Consider the following 19740-nt stretch of genomic DNA (forward strand, 5'->3'; position numbering starts at 1 on the left):
TTCATCTTCATCGCTAAAATAGATAATGTGTGACGAGGACTCGAAGTAAGTTTATCGCCGTTTGAATATGCATAGGCTCGTCACTATTCCAAACACACGTATCGTGCATTTATGAACTGAATATACCGTTGTATGCAAGTGCATGGCCACCGGGGTGGGTCGCATGCTCGTTTGCATATCTCACATCAACGTTACGGACTTTCGTTCCGTTCTCTAAACAAACTGCAGTTGACTTAGAGACATCCACTACGCGCTGCAATAGAAATCCAAGAAACAAAAGCTCATGCTTTCAACCATCGTATATGCAGGTATCTGCGCAAACACCACGACAAGCACACAGAATCAACATATTGAAACATCTAGAGAGCAGTGATGGGTGCGTTCTATGGTGCATGGGTTGTGTCTAAGTGAAACTTAAAGTACGGAACCAAAATTAGTTCCACGACAATAGTGAGGTGTGACGTATTCGTTTGTGCACGAATTGTAAGGTAGATAAATTGTGTGATAGGCATGGGAACGTCACGTATTGTCGTGGAGCAATAATGTTGGTAAGAGATACCGTGCTAGTTACCTGACGACCTCCGGAGGCCAGCCTCGCTGAGGCGGCGCGGGTGCTTCTCCCACAGCGCGTCCATCGAGGTGACACTGAACGTGCTGCTAGCTGCGATACACACAAGCGACACACACATACACATTAGCCTCTAACTAATACACAAGTGCTCCTACTTTACACGTTTCACTACGTTTCGTAACATTTCCTCTCATTATGACAATTTTGACGTCTACGTAATATGCGAGAAATGGTCTACATGCACATCTGAGTACACAAGATGCGGTTTATTAAACTCATTAGGCTGCTGTTACTTTCCTTAAATGCTTTTAGTTAACTAAATATTTTAGTAGAGTAAAAATCGAACTTTTCTTGATCACGACTTCCTTGTTTTTGTTAAGATTAACGGAAGTCTGTCCGTGGACGAATTATAGTTTAGTAGATTTATATATCGTGCCAGTACCAAACAAATACCCACGATACAGATAAAATACATCTGCTACTCATTATAAAATTAAAACTTGTTTCGTTTTCTAAGTCACCAGTGTTATTAGTTAGCTTATCCTCAGTTCAATTCCTCGTTATGTAATTAATGTTGTGTCTTTGTCTACTAAGTGTGAGACTTTGTTAAGGTAAAAAAGCTAAACAAAAGATAGGAATTATGAATCGATTGTAAAACAATGTCACTAATTGATCGTAGGCGAGCGCCTCTACTTGTTGACACGCAAACGATCGATGCAATGCGATTGAAACGCGAAGCATTTCAACGCGGAAACCGATATTGTTAATACGTCCCCGACGTGCACATGGCGCTAGCTTCATTAAATCATTAGTATCTAATCAATATTAGCTATCAACATTCCAATCTACCTGGCTATTAATATTTTACTCTTTTTTCACATGCACAGACTATATTCCGATATGTTGTGAGTTGGACTAGGAATAATGTTACGCTCTGGTTCGATTAATTATATTTCTTTAGTTATGTCGTATCGAATCGTATGAGAGTACTTCGTCCTACCTAGTTCTCATTTAGTATGTGTTGTGGTACCGTCCCCTAGCGCTAATTAGACCATCACCATGTTACTATGCGGACTATTATTTACAGAGCATGCCGCCACCTCCAGTTACTCTACAGTTATTAGTGGACCAACTTACTAGATGCCTTGCGGTGCGTCCGCGGTCTCTCCGGTAAACTGCTAGAAACTTCGTCTTCCTCGGCTTCAAGTAAATCTGCTCCATTTCATCGAGACAGAATGGTGAAATATGAAGAAATGATATTAAAAACTATGTACAGATACAATGTGATGATATCGTGTAATGTGCGTGCATAGAGTTCGTACACGAAAAGCATGGAGCATGCACGCCTCTTGTGCTTTCATGCGTTCATATAAAATAAGACGTTTATCATAACAGTCAACCTTGGACATGCTGGAACTCACCTGATAAATGTTTTCTCGAAGAGTCGTCACTGAGCTTCCTCAACGTGTCCGAGGAACTGCCGTCTACGACAACAAAAAACAAAGACACATAAAGCAAAAAATAAAAACATGCCGACAAAAAATATAGTGATGACAATGATACAAATTACAAAATTATCTAGAGACAGATGGTAGAAACATGTATGCACTCGACATGATTACAGAAATTACAGCAATTTGATTCATGTTTCATGATAAGGAGATGGTTTGTAACATTAAGGCAGAGTTTGATAAATCCACATAACTTGGGAACGTGTGAGACAGTGAGATACCCACTGTAGACTATAAACACAAGCCACGACTGGTATCAACGTCCACACATTTGAGTAGGCTCACTGTGGTGGGTGATAATATTATAACTTCAAACTTGTTTGCTTAAGAAAATTTATTGCTCTTTTGATTTCAAATGTCCAATTAGCACTGCTAATGGTAGTTAAATGTCAATTGTCATGGAGTTGTCAGATTAAATTAAATGTGACAAATGTAGATTTTGTTTGTAGTCGTGTGGACTCCGGAGGTGTCACAACACTTAACTTGCACTGTTCCGATCCACGGCTAGACACGTGTAGAGCCGGCCGACTGGTAGTAGCGTATGTCCGGCACTGATCGTCCGAAGCCAGATTAATCATCAAAGACAATTGCGCAGCGGAGCGGCCTTGTGGACGCGCGTGGGTTTTATATCATAACCGAATGGTGTGACAAGCTGCTCATCTCATACCTACACTATAGGAAGTTCCCTACAACCACTCACGTAAAGTACGTGAAGAAAGTGATATCATAACAAGATAGCATAACATTTCCCTCGTCGCATTTAATATGCTCGTTAATATCGCGCCAAATTAAATAAGTATACCGTCGCTAAGGCTACAATTTGCAGCAATTTACGATCGTTTAGTTTATAATCGACAATTATAGCGATCAATCAAACCACATGCTATAATTAAAATATGCAATGTGTAATCATCACGCATCTGGTTCCGTAAACCCCGAAGCTTTTCCGCGTAGGTTTAGATTGCACTTGATTGGTCGTATTTTACATGCGATCATATCATCATAGCAATAATCACACTAATTTCCAGACCAAACGCATAGCGTGCTCTATAATAAAACATGGCGTTATAACGAACCTAAATGAAACTTGTCTGGAGACAAATTATAGCTGGGGCATAGACCACTGCAGACAATAATAAACTACTTACAAATAAATTCTTTAATAGGCTGCGACGAGGGGTTTCTGTCATACTTAATATTCACAGTTGCAAGTTTTCCCATTGAACGTATTACTGCGAAACGTTTCAATCTATATAATTTATAGGTCTATAGCTTGCGTTTATTTTATGCCAATATGGCATACTGCGTTGTTAACATAAAGACGTAAACGTAAATATGAAATAACAATAAAAACAAGTGATTTATCATCCGCGACCTTCGGAAGGACGTCTTTAACCACTTTTGTGGCTTGACGATTCATGCAACAACGTGGTCATTGAGGAAAGCGATAACACAATATCACAAACAATAAAAATATTCCTGCGTTACCCTATCATCAGTAGGTACTGACGCGGAAACATTATATTAAACTATTTGTACCATATTTCGTGGTCGCATTAACTTTAATTGACAACATTAACATAACAAGAAGGATTTTTTTCATGTTTGTCGGACAAATGACGGACTTCTTTTGTCATGTAAAGAGGTATATTCGTCATTATTATTGAACACATTCCACAAATGACAATGCGCCTGTGATTCAAGTGACAAGGACGAAATGTTCTGAAGGGGATAAGAAACGGATATAAAAACAAAATTAATGTTTGTGAAATAAACAGCGAGAGATAACCTTTCGATAGCGTTTTTTGAAAACAAGTATAATATTAAATACAATGTTATCGTGGCAGGTGTTATTATGTGACAAAGTTTGATCCCACGCTAATGTTCGTGTTCTCCTGTCATAGCTCACCGCGGGGGCGGCCTAATCTAGTTCTATAAAATAATATTCCCCCAGTGAATCATGAACATCGTTTAACTATCACGTAATAACTGTAACACTTCGATGACACTATTCTGTTTTACGATGAAACTTGTAATAACTTCGAAATGTGTATCATAAGAAACTTACTAGATACCTTTAACTAAATGATTTATTGCATCATTTATTATTATGTTATCGGCTTACTCACGTAACTGTTTGACAAGGAACTTGACTAGTTTCAAGCCATGCTAGAGGCTCATATTCATGAGCAGCATTCCTCGACATACGACGCGGCGATTGTCGCGCTGCTACTAGCGACTCGAGTTTCGCCATCGCGCCCTCTGCCTGGAATCTTATGAGCTTCTAGCATGGCATAAAACTAGTCGAGTTTCTCGTCATACAGTTACTTGAATAAGCCGATAACATAATAATTAATTTAGTATATCTCACGAAAGTAGTAAAATTATTGCATCATGTTTAGATAGCACGACCTTAACGTAGGTTTATGACAGATCGTGTTTATAACTAACCCTTTGGAAATACCAACGCTAAGTGCCTTCGCGGTATTTCCATAATTTATCGAGTAATAGAAGAGGATTTGTTGTGACATTTTCGTTTCATAATTTAAGTAGAACGTATAAGGTGCTAAGAAGTTATGCAGTCGGATGCTGGCGTAGTTTACCATAGGTAGTATAGCTAAGAAGTCGGATGCTGACATCGTTTAACATGTGGTGACTACTTCTAGTTGGTACTGGATCAATTTACTTAAATTTTCTAACTCTACCTCTTCAGTACATATCGAAATCACGAGATGCAAATAAACAAATTGACAAGGTAATGGAAAACATTCAATAACACAGCCGATATTATTATTCGTCGCGCGAATATTTTGATTAACAAATACGAATGATGTAACTGCTATAATAAGCAACATCATTATTTAACCATTTTATTAGCGATATCACAAATTACTCGGCAACGCAGCACCGAAAACTTTTTGAAGTATGACTTTGGTTTTTGTGGTCAAGTTCAAGTACTCGTGCTCGTACTCGTACACGATAAAAACAAGCAGATTAGAAATTAAATATTTGTTTAATTTCGTGTTGTTTTTTCTGTGTATATCTTTCACGGTCTCGTGGCTAAGTAAATAACATTCTCGGGATTACATAGGTACAATCAACGTGATAAATGACCATGTGAAACTAGCGCCCCAATTCGCTAATTAAATAAAGCTTTAAGTTGTTTTAGAGGCTGTGGAATATTTTTGTTTCATTCAGCGATTATTAATAAATATTACGTACACCATTAAAAACTAACAAAAACGATTGGTAATCATTTTAATATAACGTGCTATCTTATTACTCACAAGACACAACATGTTTATTATAATAACAACGTACGCCTACATATCTTCGATCTCCAGTAAGTATCCGATAATCGAGATAACTTTATTTTATCAAGATACAAAAAATAAAGAATAACAAAAGTCGAACAAATCCGTACTGTAAGTATTACCTAACAATTGTACGTTGTTGAAATACCAAACACTAGTTGACTAGATTAACCATTTACTGAAATTACTTTTACAGCATGTTTTTAGATCACCGCTCAGTTCGATCCGCGAATTAAAACGTAGTTAGCATCAAGTGTTCCAATTAATCGAGCTCTGTGTAGGTATCACACTTTCCCAACGAATAGACACTAATTCGTCAATTAAGGACAATTTTGCGGTCAACATGAGAGTCGACCGCAATTGATGCAACGAGGCAACTAGTTGTTGCAGGACAGATGCAATTCTTGATGGCAATTACATAGTTTAGTTAACAGGACATCTGAATCTGGCTTCGTTAAAAAGATTTCACGATAATTAAGATATATTACACATGAATTGCGATCTGCCGTGCTGTTTCGAAATCGCACCAGCTTTACGTGTCAATTTATTAACAAAATAACGCAATTACTCATGCTTATATCTCACGCACGATGACTATAACAACCAGTTATTGCGTGGTGATCGGTTATCACTGTGAATGTTTATTTCCTTTTTCCACTTTCTCTACCGCAAGTGAAAATCTTTTTATTGAACAAAATTTGAACAATTTATTAGGGCACTGAATTAGATTTGGTTCATTCAGTTCACTACACTTTGGAACAGAAATACTCGGTGTGACCGAGTTGGCTACAGACTGCTGCCGCCATCCCAGTTATGTATGCGGCGCTAAGAAATGGCAACAAGATCGTATAGCGATGTCAATAAACACCTATGAATCATCGACCTCATATTTCAAGCAATTAATTGTGGATACATTATCATAACTGAAATATTTATTGGCTGCAATGGTTATGGGAAAAAATGGTGGCTGATGCGTGAGTCACCAGCCGGTATGGACACAATGTTCGTCCTACCTTATAATAACAGCAAGCCGCGTATAATAACGCGAGACGTAAACAGAAAGACACGATACGCCAATTTGTATGCACTGGCAAATGACAATAAAGCCTGATCTGGCCATATACAGCAAATTTTAAGCCAAAAGTAGTATTTCACGTATCAAAAGGGACTCTGGTTTAACATCTGACCAAAATAGCAGATAAGTTATGTCACTCAACGCACTGATGTTTATTACCACCCGAAACTCTTTCACGATTTATGAACCATTGTTGTAATCTCGGTAATTGACAATGATGGAGATGGCGATACTATCAATAAGATCACTGGAGACATTCACGGTATCTGCAGCCGAGATAACGGACTCGTAGTCGTATCAAATCAAAGTGGGTCAGTTAACAGATAGCGTGGTTATAGAATAAATTCAATGCAAATCTAGTGTTTACATAGAATGCGACTGTCACGGTTGATTAGCTTAAACGGAACGTGGCTCGTTTGTAGGAGTTATCTGTTGATAGATCAACATGACTATTACAATTAATTAAGTTCAATTACAATAGATAATGGAGTATTAAAGATTGATTGAGACCGCCGCCCGGATTCCTATAATAGGAGCGCATATGGAATGAAATTCGATCTGCAATCAGGACACGTTCGCTCCCGCTACTATAATGGCGAGTAATGAGCCACACCAACACCACACCTGGCATGCTAATTGTAGATCGTCACACTCGCTAAATGATGATAATTAATCCTAAAGAAGCAGTAAGTGGAGTGTAAGGAATACCAAATCGGTAGTGAAGATAAAGCCTTTCGCTCCATACAAACTCTCGTAACATACTTGGAAAGTTGTAATCGAGAATAGCTTTAAATAATTATCCGGTTTTACAAAAATAATTATGATCCAAAACGATGGTAGTTTTCAGTTCAATGCGTAACCTTCACGAAACCTTTTCGACAAAATAAATACAAATCTATAAACCTACGCGAAAACAAAGCTTTGAAAATAGTTTTAATTCTAATATAGTTTTGGCATTATGAATAAACGTTTTTACCGTAAACATTTTATTGCCAAAAGAATAAGAATAAGGAAATAAAAACGGTAAAGCATAAGTTGTCATTGACAAAGCTCACGAGGCGACTCTACGACCCGATCATAAATTTTCGAATTTAAAAATATAATACACTAACGGAGACGATGGCGTCATAATCGAATTTGGATAAATATTTACATTTTAGAAAACGATTTTAAAGAATATTGGAAACATTTAGAACAATATAAAGTAATAAATAAACTGTTTTTCTTTCTTTCTAATAAATTAAGATATCACAATTATAATTTTCACAAACCAAACGTTTCTTTTAAGTCCTCTGCTACGTTTGAAGCTAGCTGGCTTTACAAAGAAGGTAAATGAAATCTGTACGCACAATTTCCATTGAAATGCGGATACAATTTCAAACAGTTGATAGCATTATTACGCCTAATATCTGTACTGCGACTGGCATTGGCATTACTAGGAGCGAAACAGTTAGGTGTGGGCCTAGTCACGAAGTTCTCACGGCTGCAGATATGCTGATGGCTATCTCGGCCCATGATAAATGCATCAAATAACGCTAAGCTCGAAGGGCGTGGAAATTACAGAAGTTATCTTTACTTATAGCCAGGCAGACATAGAAGATCTATGCATTAGTGCCAGTGCTACTATAATTCTAGTTTGGATAGTAAACACTTCGCTACCATTTATGAGTTCGCTTTATGATCAACTTATCATGAACTAATGCTTTCTGTTAACATACAAGTGCTAATCACTACTATTTCGGTGACTATACTAAACAGTCGCCCGCGGATTTCCAAGCACGCGGATGGCGCGCTGATGTCATCAACTTAGTGTACATAAACATATCTTGGTGGAGATTATTCTCGGGCGAACCCTTTGGTTTAGCTACGGCTAAAACATCGTTAGCACCTATTGTGTACCATGGTAAACAAAGTGAATCAGCGACGTTCACGTTACTACATGTGCAAAGTATGAATACATGGAAACTTTACTTAACACTTGTATACACAAAGTCAGTAAGAGTCAAGCAGAAAAAATATAGAGTAACATATTCCACTACATGTAGCAAGTTATCATATTGAACATTACAAGAGAGAAAATTATAATTCGCAAACACTTTGTACCTTGAACTTGAGAGCGTCTCAAACACGCTGCTGACGTAAGTGCTTTGTCAATAAAGCAATTTACACTGTCGCGTTTACATGAATTCAACTACCTACACTATGAATAGATAATATATTAGAAAAATCACCATACATGAGCGAATACACGAGTGTATAGTTAAACATTAACTTCAGATCGATATGTCCAATGACAAAATAATGAATTATTGATTTCCGTTTTTTCTATGTATAATTTCCATTTGCTTGTTATTGTAGACGTACACTATTCATGGAACTGTTTTGTTAATATAAAAAAATAGTTTCCTGTGCCAAAATTTGCACATGGGACATTCCCAAACTGGAGATTTCTTTTTATCAGGAAAATATTTGTCCTTTCACATGAACGTGACAATAATAATGAATTCATTAAATATAGTCATAACCTTTATTTGGACGATTAAAACTAGTTTAAAGAATAATAGAAGCTGTGTACATTGCATGCTTCGATACGCTCGATATCAATATCGAACTTAGTCCAATATTGACAATACACTAAGGGGGCGTATTACCCACCTATGGCGTGGCTGTTAATTCGTGCTAAGGTGAACTTGTGTGCTAAACATTTAATAGAATATTTAACACGACGCCTCTGCTTTTAATCTCTCAAAAGAAATATCTATAAAGTACAGTGAAGACTATTTAATGATTCTGATTTGTATGGTTATTAAATTAGTATTAATACTTGTCATAGTAACTTATAATTGATTAAACCTTGACAACTTTAGCATAGGTTTTTTTAGAAGACATGTACTTAGATACTTAATCCGTCATTATAATCATTCATTTATGTATACATATTCTCATTAATGATACATCACGTAACGCTTCAGTGGTTAAATGTTTATTATTTGTTTGCTACAAAGAGGGACAGATAGCTGAATGGGGTACGATTCATTTCCACGATAGTTCGACCGTTAACTTTGTCCTTGAGTTGTCGGGTTGTTTATTGAACGAGAACTGTAATGAAACGCGAGTGAAACAGCCTATGTTTAATTAATTGAGTAATACAATACATATTTAAATTTTATGTCTGTATTTTTATGAACTTAATAAGCTTGAGAAACGGTTTCAATTTAGTCTTCAAAATTATTGTATTCTATTAAAATAACCTATGATGCCATAGGCTCTTAAGTTCTGAAGTAAAACGTTATCTATAAATGTATTACCCTTATCAACGGCTCTGCCAATTTCCTAAGCTTGATGTCGTCTTAACAATCCCTAGATAAGAATATCGGTCCATGGGCAGTGATTCATGGGGATATAGACGGAAGGGCAATAAATCTGTTCAGATAAAGTGCTCTAGTTCTTAGCTATTAGGTTATCGGTTGTTAAGCAAAACTTATGACTCGTTAAGACGTGAAAGTTAACGCAATTGGAAAGCCCTAGGTTTAGCACAATTTGATTTATTGGCTATACATATAATATAGAATGGATTTATTCTTCAATCTTTATCCTATTCTCAACGGAGAAATGCAATTGCACGAATAAAGTTATTCGGAGAGATCCCTTAAGTAAACGGGATGGTCTAGACGGGCGGGCGCCGATATCGTTGGCTATAAATAATCTGAACGTCTCCGACCTCCTCTATAAAAGTGCTATAATGTAAAGCATTATCTAGACTTATGATGGGAATATTTGGCTAAACTCCAACTGACTGCATTTTAACAAACCAAAGAATAATTGGAACCTAAAGTTAGTCTATTTGCTAACTGCTCATACCATGTAATAAACAAACGAACAAGGTGTAACAACCTGTGCTATAAACGACAAGTATTCTCTAAAACAGTGTCAACTAGCAAATATACATACATCACAAATCGTATGATCTCAGCCTTTATGTAGGTATTGCTATTGTGCTGCGCAAAAACATGTTTTGCTGTTGTTGGGTCTTCAGGCCAACGATTTACTTCGACCGCAATTACACAAGTTATTATCACGTGGTTGATTTATATTTATAGTTGGTAAAGTCGCGTGATAGGTTACTTCGTAAAGATACTTAATTATTTACTGATTAGCTGGACCCTAGTCTCAATAAGCACGCCTAAACAACACAAAACGTGCCCAAACGAACTGTTAACAATCCAAGTACTATTGAAACTACATAATTAATTCGATTTCCTTAGAAATGTAGCAGTTTCGTGCTAACTTTACCAATAAATATTGTAGCGGATATTTCGTAACACATATACACAACAGTAATAAAAATCAGTCGGCTGACTAAGTAATGTTTCTCAATGATATCAAGTGGCGCCGCTGACTGCAAAAAATATGTCAAGTGATTGACGAGCGCTGGAGCGCACCGACAGAGGTAATTTAAAATAACGAACATTAAATTACGTCAAAAGATGTGCTACCCGAACATAAGAGATGGCCACGTGAGATGTATCCTGGCGCAAACAACAAGATTTATCCGCTCACAGTCATGGTAACGATGACATGGTAAGAACGGGATATCCTGCCATGGCAACACGTTTAGATGTAGAACGTGCTCCCGCTTCATGTAATTACGACTTCTCCTTTACAATGACATAACGCGACCGGACTATTCATTATTTGCGGCAAGCGGGGGCGTGATACCTCCGTTTGCGATTAAGCATACATCTCAATTTCATAATAAAAAGATCATGTAAGACAAGCCGCTGAGTGACGATTGATTACCGAGACATGTTTGGCTCGGTCTGATACGCTCGAGAAGAATCGCTATCGACGCGAAATTGAATCTGTGGTTCAAGGCAGCACCTGAATACGTTTGTTTATAGCGATGACAAAAATAATACCTACATTAAAGGATTTTATGTTGACAAAAAACCATACAAGGAAAATATTAAAAATTCAATCTCGAACATTCGTGTACATGAATGCAAAATGTAGAATTGTTGATGGCGAGGAAATCACGCAAAGTGCAGGTCACACCTGCTCCGTAGTTTCGTCATGGTTGACCGACAACAATGCTGGCTGTATAATTGAGTAATTCCGACTCGGAGAGCACATCTCCGATAAGGATAAGACACAGGAAGTTGACAGGGCAGGTACTGCGCTCACCTCAATGTTAACAACATGACAGTGACATGTCATCGTAAACATTTGGAACGTGACTTGCGCACCGAAATGGGGATCGCGAAATGAGGAAGATTCTTGGAAAGATCGACTATTATGATGTGAATTTGTAACATGCCAAGTACAGAAAGCTGTGATGGAGTATTCATCAGCGTAGCTGTACAATAAATCATTGCATTATATGGTAGCAAATGAGTGTTGTTACTGTGCTTGTTTTGTTCTGAACTAACAAATACTTCGAACTAATTAACGTTGATTATTACACACATAGCGAACCTTTAGTATTCAGGTCTGTTAAGGTAAAGACGGCCTTGATACTTAGTAACATTTTTATCGCACTACTAGCTTCACGTTGTAATGGTTAGCAGTAGCGGCCGATAGTCATTTACTGAACGGGAAGGCAGTATTCAGCTGTAACTGACCAACCAACGTTACGTGTGTCACGCTACACAAAAGAAAATGATAAAGAAACGACATATTTCGCAACTATTAACAAGGCTGTGATGTAAATAGATACACTGAACACAATCCTTGAATCCCGGAGGCCGCAGCTCACAACTTAGTTCACAATAAAATTTTACTGTATTAGTAATTACGCTAAATTAAACTTTGTAATGTTAATGTTAGGTGATTGATCTCATTTCATTTTTTTTTTCTCTTATTGTTTATTGTATTAAGTTTATTTTTTTAATCTTGTTATTGTAATTTAAAGTAGTTTATTTCTAAAAATAATTCATATTCTCTTAGTTTTAAGTTATCACTTAATATTAAATGTTGGTTAACCTATAATTGGCGACTGTATAAGCCCAAAACTGATATGTATTTATTACTGTACTTAATATTATGTATACAGAAGCTGTTGGTAAACCTTTATTAATAAATAAATAAATAAACACAACACACAGCATTTTGTACGTTTTGGCTTTGAATTCATCAAACAAAGGACAGCATGACATCTGATATTTTTAGTAGAATGAGTAAAGTAATTCAAAAACGCATAACAAATTATACAATATTAGCGTATCCTTTTTCCTGTCCTGAAACAATTAAATAGATTCGACAAAAATATAAACTCGTCATAGAATTACATCGCTGCCGCTGTTAAGCTGGCGTGGCACAGCGATTTCGCTGATATGATTTGTATGTGGCTCCGGCGAGGCCAGGATGCAAGTATGGTTTGCGATGTGGCATGTCAACTAGTTACCCAAACAAGGTTAAGTGCGTGCGACACTGCAATAGTAAAATCATTAAATGACTAACAAGTATATAAGTGTATTGGACCAGCGGTCATGGTAAACGTCTAACAATAAACGCAAGCTTAGGAAATTAATGCCGACCACCAACATTGATTGAATAAAAGGTAACAGACATTAGAACAAGTTTTTATTCAAGTGCAACCGAATAAGGGCCGTGTACAAAGTGAAAACACGATTACTTATTTGCTTGAATAAATCGACAAAATAAATGGACTAGGAACTGTGTTGGTTGTAGAGTTAAAATGTAAATTATTAAGAAGTTTGCTAGGCAGTGTTTCACGGCTCCACTGGGGGGTTGCAAGGGCAAGTACAAGGGCGGTAGGGTAAGGGAGGCTACGGACACGCCTTTAAACCACACAGTTCATGCCTAAAATGTAACCATTACGCAATTATATTAACTACGTTATATCATGAAAACTGAAGCTAAAGACGCTTATTAGGCAAATTAATTCTCAAAATTCTAGTCCCAGCTACCTACTTATACTTTTTATTATGTCTGGGACAAAGTCTCTACTTACCTATGAATATATGAATAAAAGATTTATATTATAATATTTCTTCTCTATTGTTAGTAAAATAAACAACGTTTCTAACTTTTAAATTAAGTTTTTGTGATTATAATACCTAATCAGATATCAAAGTTTTGTTTAAAATGATCTTGTATTATTTATAATAAGCAATAGGTATCTCAGTATAAAAATCAACAGAATTGTATAAGGCGGGATTAAAATATAAAGAAAATTAAATCTTATATTCTGTTTGTCCGCGTTTCAATATCCTTATTGTAACGTATGCTAGAGAAATCGAGAAAGTTGACAAAAGAAGATATTATAACTTAATAAGGATGGGGAAAACAGTTATAATAAGAATACAGATGTCGAGATTAACACTGTTACTGAATCAGTATCTCTAAATATTAGTTATGATCCTAATATTAAACTACCTAGTACGTGAGAGTAATATTAGTAACACAACGTGACTACAAGTCCTTAAGACCATTCTAGAGTCACGAGTTTAAATCTGAATATGAAAAGCACAATATTGTTGTGACTGCGAAGTGAATCTCGTCACTTGTTTGGATTCCTCGTCTAGACATCAATGTAACCACCATTTCTATGTTATTTTTTAAGTACACTGACGGCTTGTTAAGTTACTGTATCTTCTGTGGACTGTCTAGCGGATTCCTGGGGCTCCGGCTCGAAAAGCAGGAGTAGGAACGGGATGGTTTTTAGTCAGTAAGAGTCTGACACTCCCTCTCGCCTCGCCCAGGGCGAGAGAAATCATTGAATAATTTTCTCAAAAACAAAAAAAAGTTACTGGATCTTTCAAAAGAAATTAAATACAGTACTTAACGTTACAGAAATGCTACGTCTCTATTCTCCACTGACAATTGCATCGACTTGTTTATCAATCTCCTTCAATTAAATTCTTTATCTGTTGTTTACTATTGTTCTTTTTTGTCATATTTTTTGCAATGTGTTTTTATCACGGCGTTCTTAATTACTATTGAAAATTGCTAACCGTAATCGGGAGGAAAATATTTTGAACTTTGTAACGAGTACTCGTAGTAAGATATTATTACAACTGAACATATATATAAATAGTGTCGCGCAGTAAGTGTTTGTAGTTTCTAGCACTTAACACCTTCTTATTATCGTTGTCAGTACACGTATCTCATAACATAGATTATACAAGGCATTCAAATTGGCATAAAAATAAAGCACATTTCACTCTAGAATAGAACCTTTTAGGAGAACAATTATTCGTTATAATAATTACAAGTAATAATTTTCCCAGTTATGTGAATTTCTAATATTAATAAATGACACCAACATAGTTTCATACGTGAACGTAATTAGTCGATGATGTCATAACAATTATATTACTATCGATAACTCTTTGAAATACAGGTAAAGTTGTAATAATAGTAAAATCGAAAAATAAAATATAAACAAAAAATGTTTGATATGTTTTTATGACGTCATTAAGAAAATAATAATAAACTTTAGCCCTACAGTTATATTCAGGCGAAGGAAGATTAAAAGGTAACGTTACTGAAAAATCTAGACTTACCGGAGAAGCTAATTTTTGTTTCAACAGGCATCTTGGTATTAAAATGGTCTTGTTTTTAATATTCTTCGACAGTTTTGAGTCCTGGGTCGCGGGTGAGGATCCGAGATTCGAAATATTGCGATCCTGCGCGTTGCAGATACGCGGCTGTAGTGTTGACACGCGTCGTGGTCGGCCGTCGAGCATGCACTGGCGGCCGGCGCCGGCCTACTCCGCGCCGCCGCCCTCGCTCATACCTATCTCTACGTTACTTTGTTTTTGTTTTCCCGGCGCACTCCCGCCACCCTCACTCAGAAGCCGGTGGACGCGTTAAATACTAAATTCACGACATTACTTTTGCTACTGCGGGTAATTGCGGCTTCTTAACTATCGCTCCGAGTATACAGAGTACTTGAAAAAGAGAGTTAATGGTTAAGGGAGTCTGATATTTTAGCAAGACTGACATGCGAGTTTTTTTTAAGTAAAATACCTTCCTTAATGGCATATTCAAGTTAAATGAATATAAATAACTACTAGCGCAATACTCGGAACAGTGTCATTGATTTAACCTACTGATAAAATATAAAAATATTTCAGTTGTGACTTGTGAGTTATACCTAACGATGTCAAGTAGGTATTTTACGTATTGAGTACCTATATCAGGGTAATAAACATAATGAAAAAGAGGCGCCGTTTGTGCAAAAATACCAGTCATTTTAAATTAAAATAAAAGAGTACTGTTGTGGTTTTCCTTATTGATAAGATTTAGAATAAACACATATTTTTATAAACTTGGGAATAAGGAAAAAATATAAAAAAATAATACAAAATATTAAAATTAATAATCCAATTTTAAGCCAAAATATTTGGATCGATGCAGGTTTTTGACGAAAAAGACAGAGCCTACCAAGGCGAGCGTAGTAATCGTGTAGTCAATACGCTTTTTGAACCGCGTAGTCGCTACCCTGTTATGGCCGCGTAGCGCGTAGTCGCTACCCTGTTTTAGCCGCGTAGCGCGTAGTCGCTACCCTGTTTTAGCCGCGTAGTCATTACGCTCGCGCTATTAAATCCGCGTAGCCGCTACGCTGTTTTGGCTGCGTAGTCGCTAGATCTAGAGTAGATCTGCTACGTAGCTGGGAAGAAATATCCCGTAGCCATACACTAACGCGTAGGCGACTTGTGACCGCATACAGCAACTTTGTGGTATGTGCTTAACAATGGCAGATTTTCCATCTCACTTTAGTCATATTAAGTAGGTAAGGTATTATACGAAGTGACGTGTCGTTCGTAACGCGTTGCTGGTCCGATTCGTGCGTGACACAATTCTTTGTGTGATTCACAAATTCTTGTTCAGGGTCTAGGCGTCAATCTGTAAATGCACCCATGACATAGGAGAAACTACCCAGTGTGAATATGTATATTAGTTTAAATACAATATTTGAAGAATATTACTATTCTGTAGTAAGATCCAGAATTTCCCTTTTTAAAGTGAAACAATGTACTAAAGCCCTTTACAGTTACTCATACAATATACGTGCGCCTGGGCAATATAATAAAAGGAACAATGAAATCATTAGTCTTTTCTATAAATAGTGATAAGATAACGCACATATCACTAACGTATGATAAGACATGCGTGCTGCGAATTCTTACTCATCGGCCACGCTCTAGTACAGGGCATGCTCTATCTAAACAAGATTTCATTGCATCACTTTGTCACATTTATTAAAGTGTAATAACCTTAGCTAATTCGGTTTTAAGATGCCATTCATAAACCTAATGACCATCGTGATGTAAGGATCATGGAGGTTGAACGAGCCACGATGTTTAATACATAGGTCAAAGAAAGAAAGCGGACGGAGGCCGTGACACGGCACCACATCCTCATTGAAATGTTCGAGTAGGTAATTTGTGGGATTCGTGGTATTACGAGATGACATTGGTAAATTAACTAAAAATCACGGTTTACCCACGTAAATTAATTAAGAAAAACTCTACTACGCTACGCTTGCAACAGTGCCGAAATATCGGAAACTCGATAAAATGAATAAACATGGTAAATATCCCGTTATAAGTTCTAATAAAAACTCTACTAGTTTCAAGTCCCAGAAGGTCTCTTCACCATGAGCAGCGTTGGCAGATATTAAGACGACAGATATTGGTAGTCATAAAATTGAGCATCAATAACTACAAGTATATACGGTCAAAAATTAAATAAAATGTCTTACAGTTTGGTAGGAATAAACACTTACATAGTACGCTCCACCGTAGACAATTTGGAGTCTACGTGATGGAGGACGTGCCTATTATAATCAATCTTGAAGTAAATGACTTGACTTTGATTGTCATTATTTTAGTTGAGATAACACAAGTACTTTCACTAGAGTCTATGAGTGAACCAACATTAATATAATTTACAGTCGAAAAGTCAACTCAGTCTGCGCAGGAGGAACAGCCATAAAATAAGAATTATGGAACAGTAATGTTTTAGAGCGGTCAGCATGCTTATGCAAGAGTAAACAATAAAGATTGAGTTTCCTTTCACCATAGTTAGAATGTGAATTCCAATTTTATGTCTCCATGTATTCAATAGTCTGATGTTGTGTTAAATTCTATTACGTGGCGCATTTCTTGACAGATTCGTACACAATGTGCATAGCAGCAAGCACTAACTTAACAGAGCTACCTGTAAAAGGTTATTGACCCGGCGCGGGTTTAGATGCGAGGCGGTCATAATGTCACAAAAACGAAATTGATATTTCTGAGAGGAAGTCAGCGATTTTGCTCGGCGTCCCGGAGGCACGAACTGACATGACGTGGCGCTGACTCAACGGTTATGTGTTCCAGATATTTTCCTCTTGAGACATGCAGAATTAAGAGCCGGGCTCTTAGGATAAGTTGGGGAAGGCCTCTTAGGCATGCAGAGCCAAAGAAACCTAATAACAGATTTGTGAAATAAAATGTTTGTTTAAGTTTAATCGTTCATCGAACTAAAATGTTACCACATCGCATTATTGTAACTTGAGTTCATTACTAAGCAAAAACGTAAAACGCGATAAAACTCACTAATAACGTACGAAACGAAATGAATATTTGAATGCTCATTACGTGCACTTGTGTTCGGTTGTTTGTTCGGTTCGGTGTAAAATATAAAGCAAAAAAACGTCAAAGTATTATGTATAGGTTAGGTAAGATAGTCAATATTGTAAGAGTTAATTATTGACTTTAAAGAGGGCTTTGACCGATAGATTGGCATTCAAACAATCCGCCAGACACGGCAAATGGGCCGAGTATGCAGCGGAAGGCACGTAGCACTCATGTTCCTTGCCCTGCGAGGATTAATTTATAACCCGGTGTTAAAAGTACGCTACTGAACAAACTGCAAAAAGGTCACAAACAGTAGAGACGGTAAACATCACGTACTTCGAAGGCTTTTGGCAAGACCCGAGCTATTGAATATTGTTTGGAACAAAACTAAATGGAACTGATTTAAAAACCTCTTAATGAGAACATAATTGTCGGCAGTAATCAATGAGTGAATATAAAGTTTTTATAGTAACCCTTTGCTGAAAGAACTACCGATAGATATATGAACTTGTCTATAAAGTAGCGGACAGTTAAAAAAACTAACAACGGCAACGTCGTAATAATTAGGCGCCATTAACATTTATAAGTTTCCCAGACGCCAATGAAAAATTCAACCAGGTATCGCGTTACCGTGAGACCGTACCTACATTGGATAGATTTTGGCACGTCGTGCACTGGAGTATAAACTTTGTCAATATCCTGTTCCAAGTCACGAACAAAAACATTATGTACATTAAAATATACTTTACATTCAACTATCTACGTACGACATTAACAGCGACATTTTTTGTTTTTGAAAGGCAGAATTAAAACCTATTTCCTTATTAGTTGATTAAATCGAATAACTACGTAGAAGAGAACGGTGTGATGTCATTGTAATTGAAATTCTGTTGTTGTATTTCGAGGTCTATGTGGGGTTTTCCCAGCTTTCCTGTCAACCGGGAATTACCAAGTAGTTCCCTTATCATAAAGAGGGCAAACTTATAAAGAATAAATTACCGAGTTGTTGGCACGTATCTATGTATACCTAGCAATTGTGATAGTGAAAGTCTCGTCTCTTTTACAAGAGATTTTTGCTTAATGTTCATTCATTGTTCAACTTTCGGCCACGATGTAACAAAAAGAGAATTAGCGGTTTTTTAAGTAACTATTATATCCGTTTCGGTTTGACTAAAAATATCACGGATTGTCAATTAGTATACAAACCATTTAATGTAATTAGTTATATTCATCAAGATTTAGATACTTAGAAACTAACTGAAGAAACCTCAACATGGTCTTAGAAAAAAAATCGTATAGATTTGTATCTGAAGTAGAATAATTATATCCGACATTAATTTCTAATTTATCATTGTCAGTATTTATCTATTAAATATTGCATTGTCTCAACAACTGGACACCATTTTTTGCTCTCCAAAACATTTGTATTTGTTTTGAAACTCTAGTAGAGTAGGTAGTCAGAATTTTCCAGTAATTCTTACATAACAATATCTACATATTTATATTCTAGAATATAACTAGCATATCTTTGTCATGAAAATTCTATACGTCTGTTGGAGACAAGAACAATGAAATCATGCGCATGAACGTAGACACGTCGAATCTGTATATAATTATTGTTGTGACGATTTTCCACACCTGCGCCTGCGCGTCGTTGACGACGACCGTCAGACCGGAA

The 19740-nt window shown here is 36.7% G+C and overlaps 1 protein-coding gene across 20 annotated transcripts in view; it reads right to left on the reverse strand.

Moving 5' to 3' along the window:
• The window catches only part of LOC118266969 (CAP-Gly domain-containing linker protein 1), a 46495-nt gene that overhangs the window by 18254 nt on the left and 8501 nt on the right, over positions 1-19740 (reverse strand). For 7 of the 20 annotated variants that reach the window (XM_035580649.2, XM_035580648.2, XM_035580655.2 and 4 more), the window contains 3 exons: positions 1993-2055; positions 1709-1783; positions 572-661 (listed from right to left, as the gene is read on the reverse strand). The exons of 1 other annotated variant lie outside the window; for it this stretch is intronic. In XM_035580649.2, the coding sequence (XP_035436542.2) occupies positions 572-661; positions 1709-1783; positions 1993-2055 (228 nt within the window). Of the gene's footprint in view, positions 1-571; positions 662-1708; positions 1784-1992; positions 2056-2275; positions 2353-2564; positions 2671-14999; positions 15240-19740 lie in introns of those variants that run through there. 12 more of the 20 variants (XM_050702967.1, XM_050702966.1, XM_035580656.2 and 9 more) reach the window with 9 other exon arrangements.

Source organism: Spodoptera frugiperda, chromosome 23, assembly GCF_023101765.2.
Source record: "Spodoptera frugiperda isolate SF20-4 chromosome 23, AGI-APGP_CSIRO_Sfru_2.0, whole genome shotgun sequence".
Lineage (NCBI taxonomy): Eukaryota > Metazoa > Arthropoda > Insecta > Lepidoptera > Noctuidae > Spodoptera > Spodoptera frugiperda.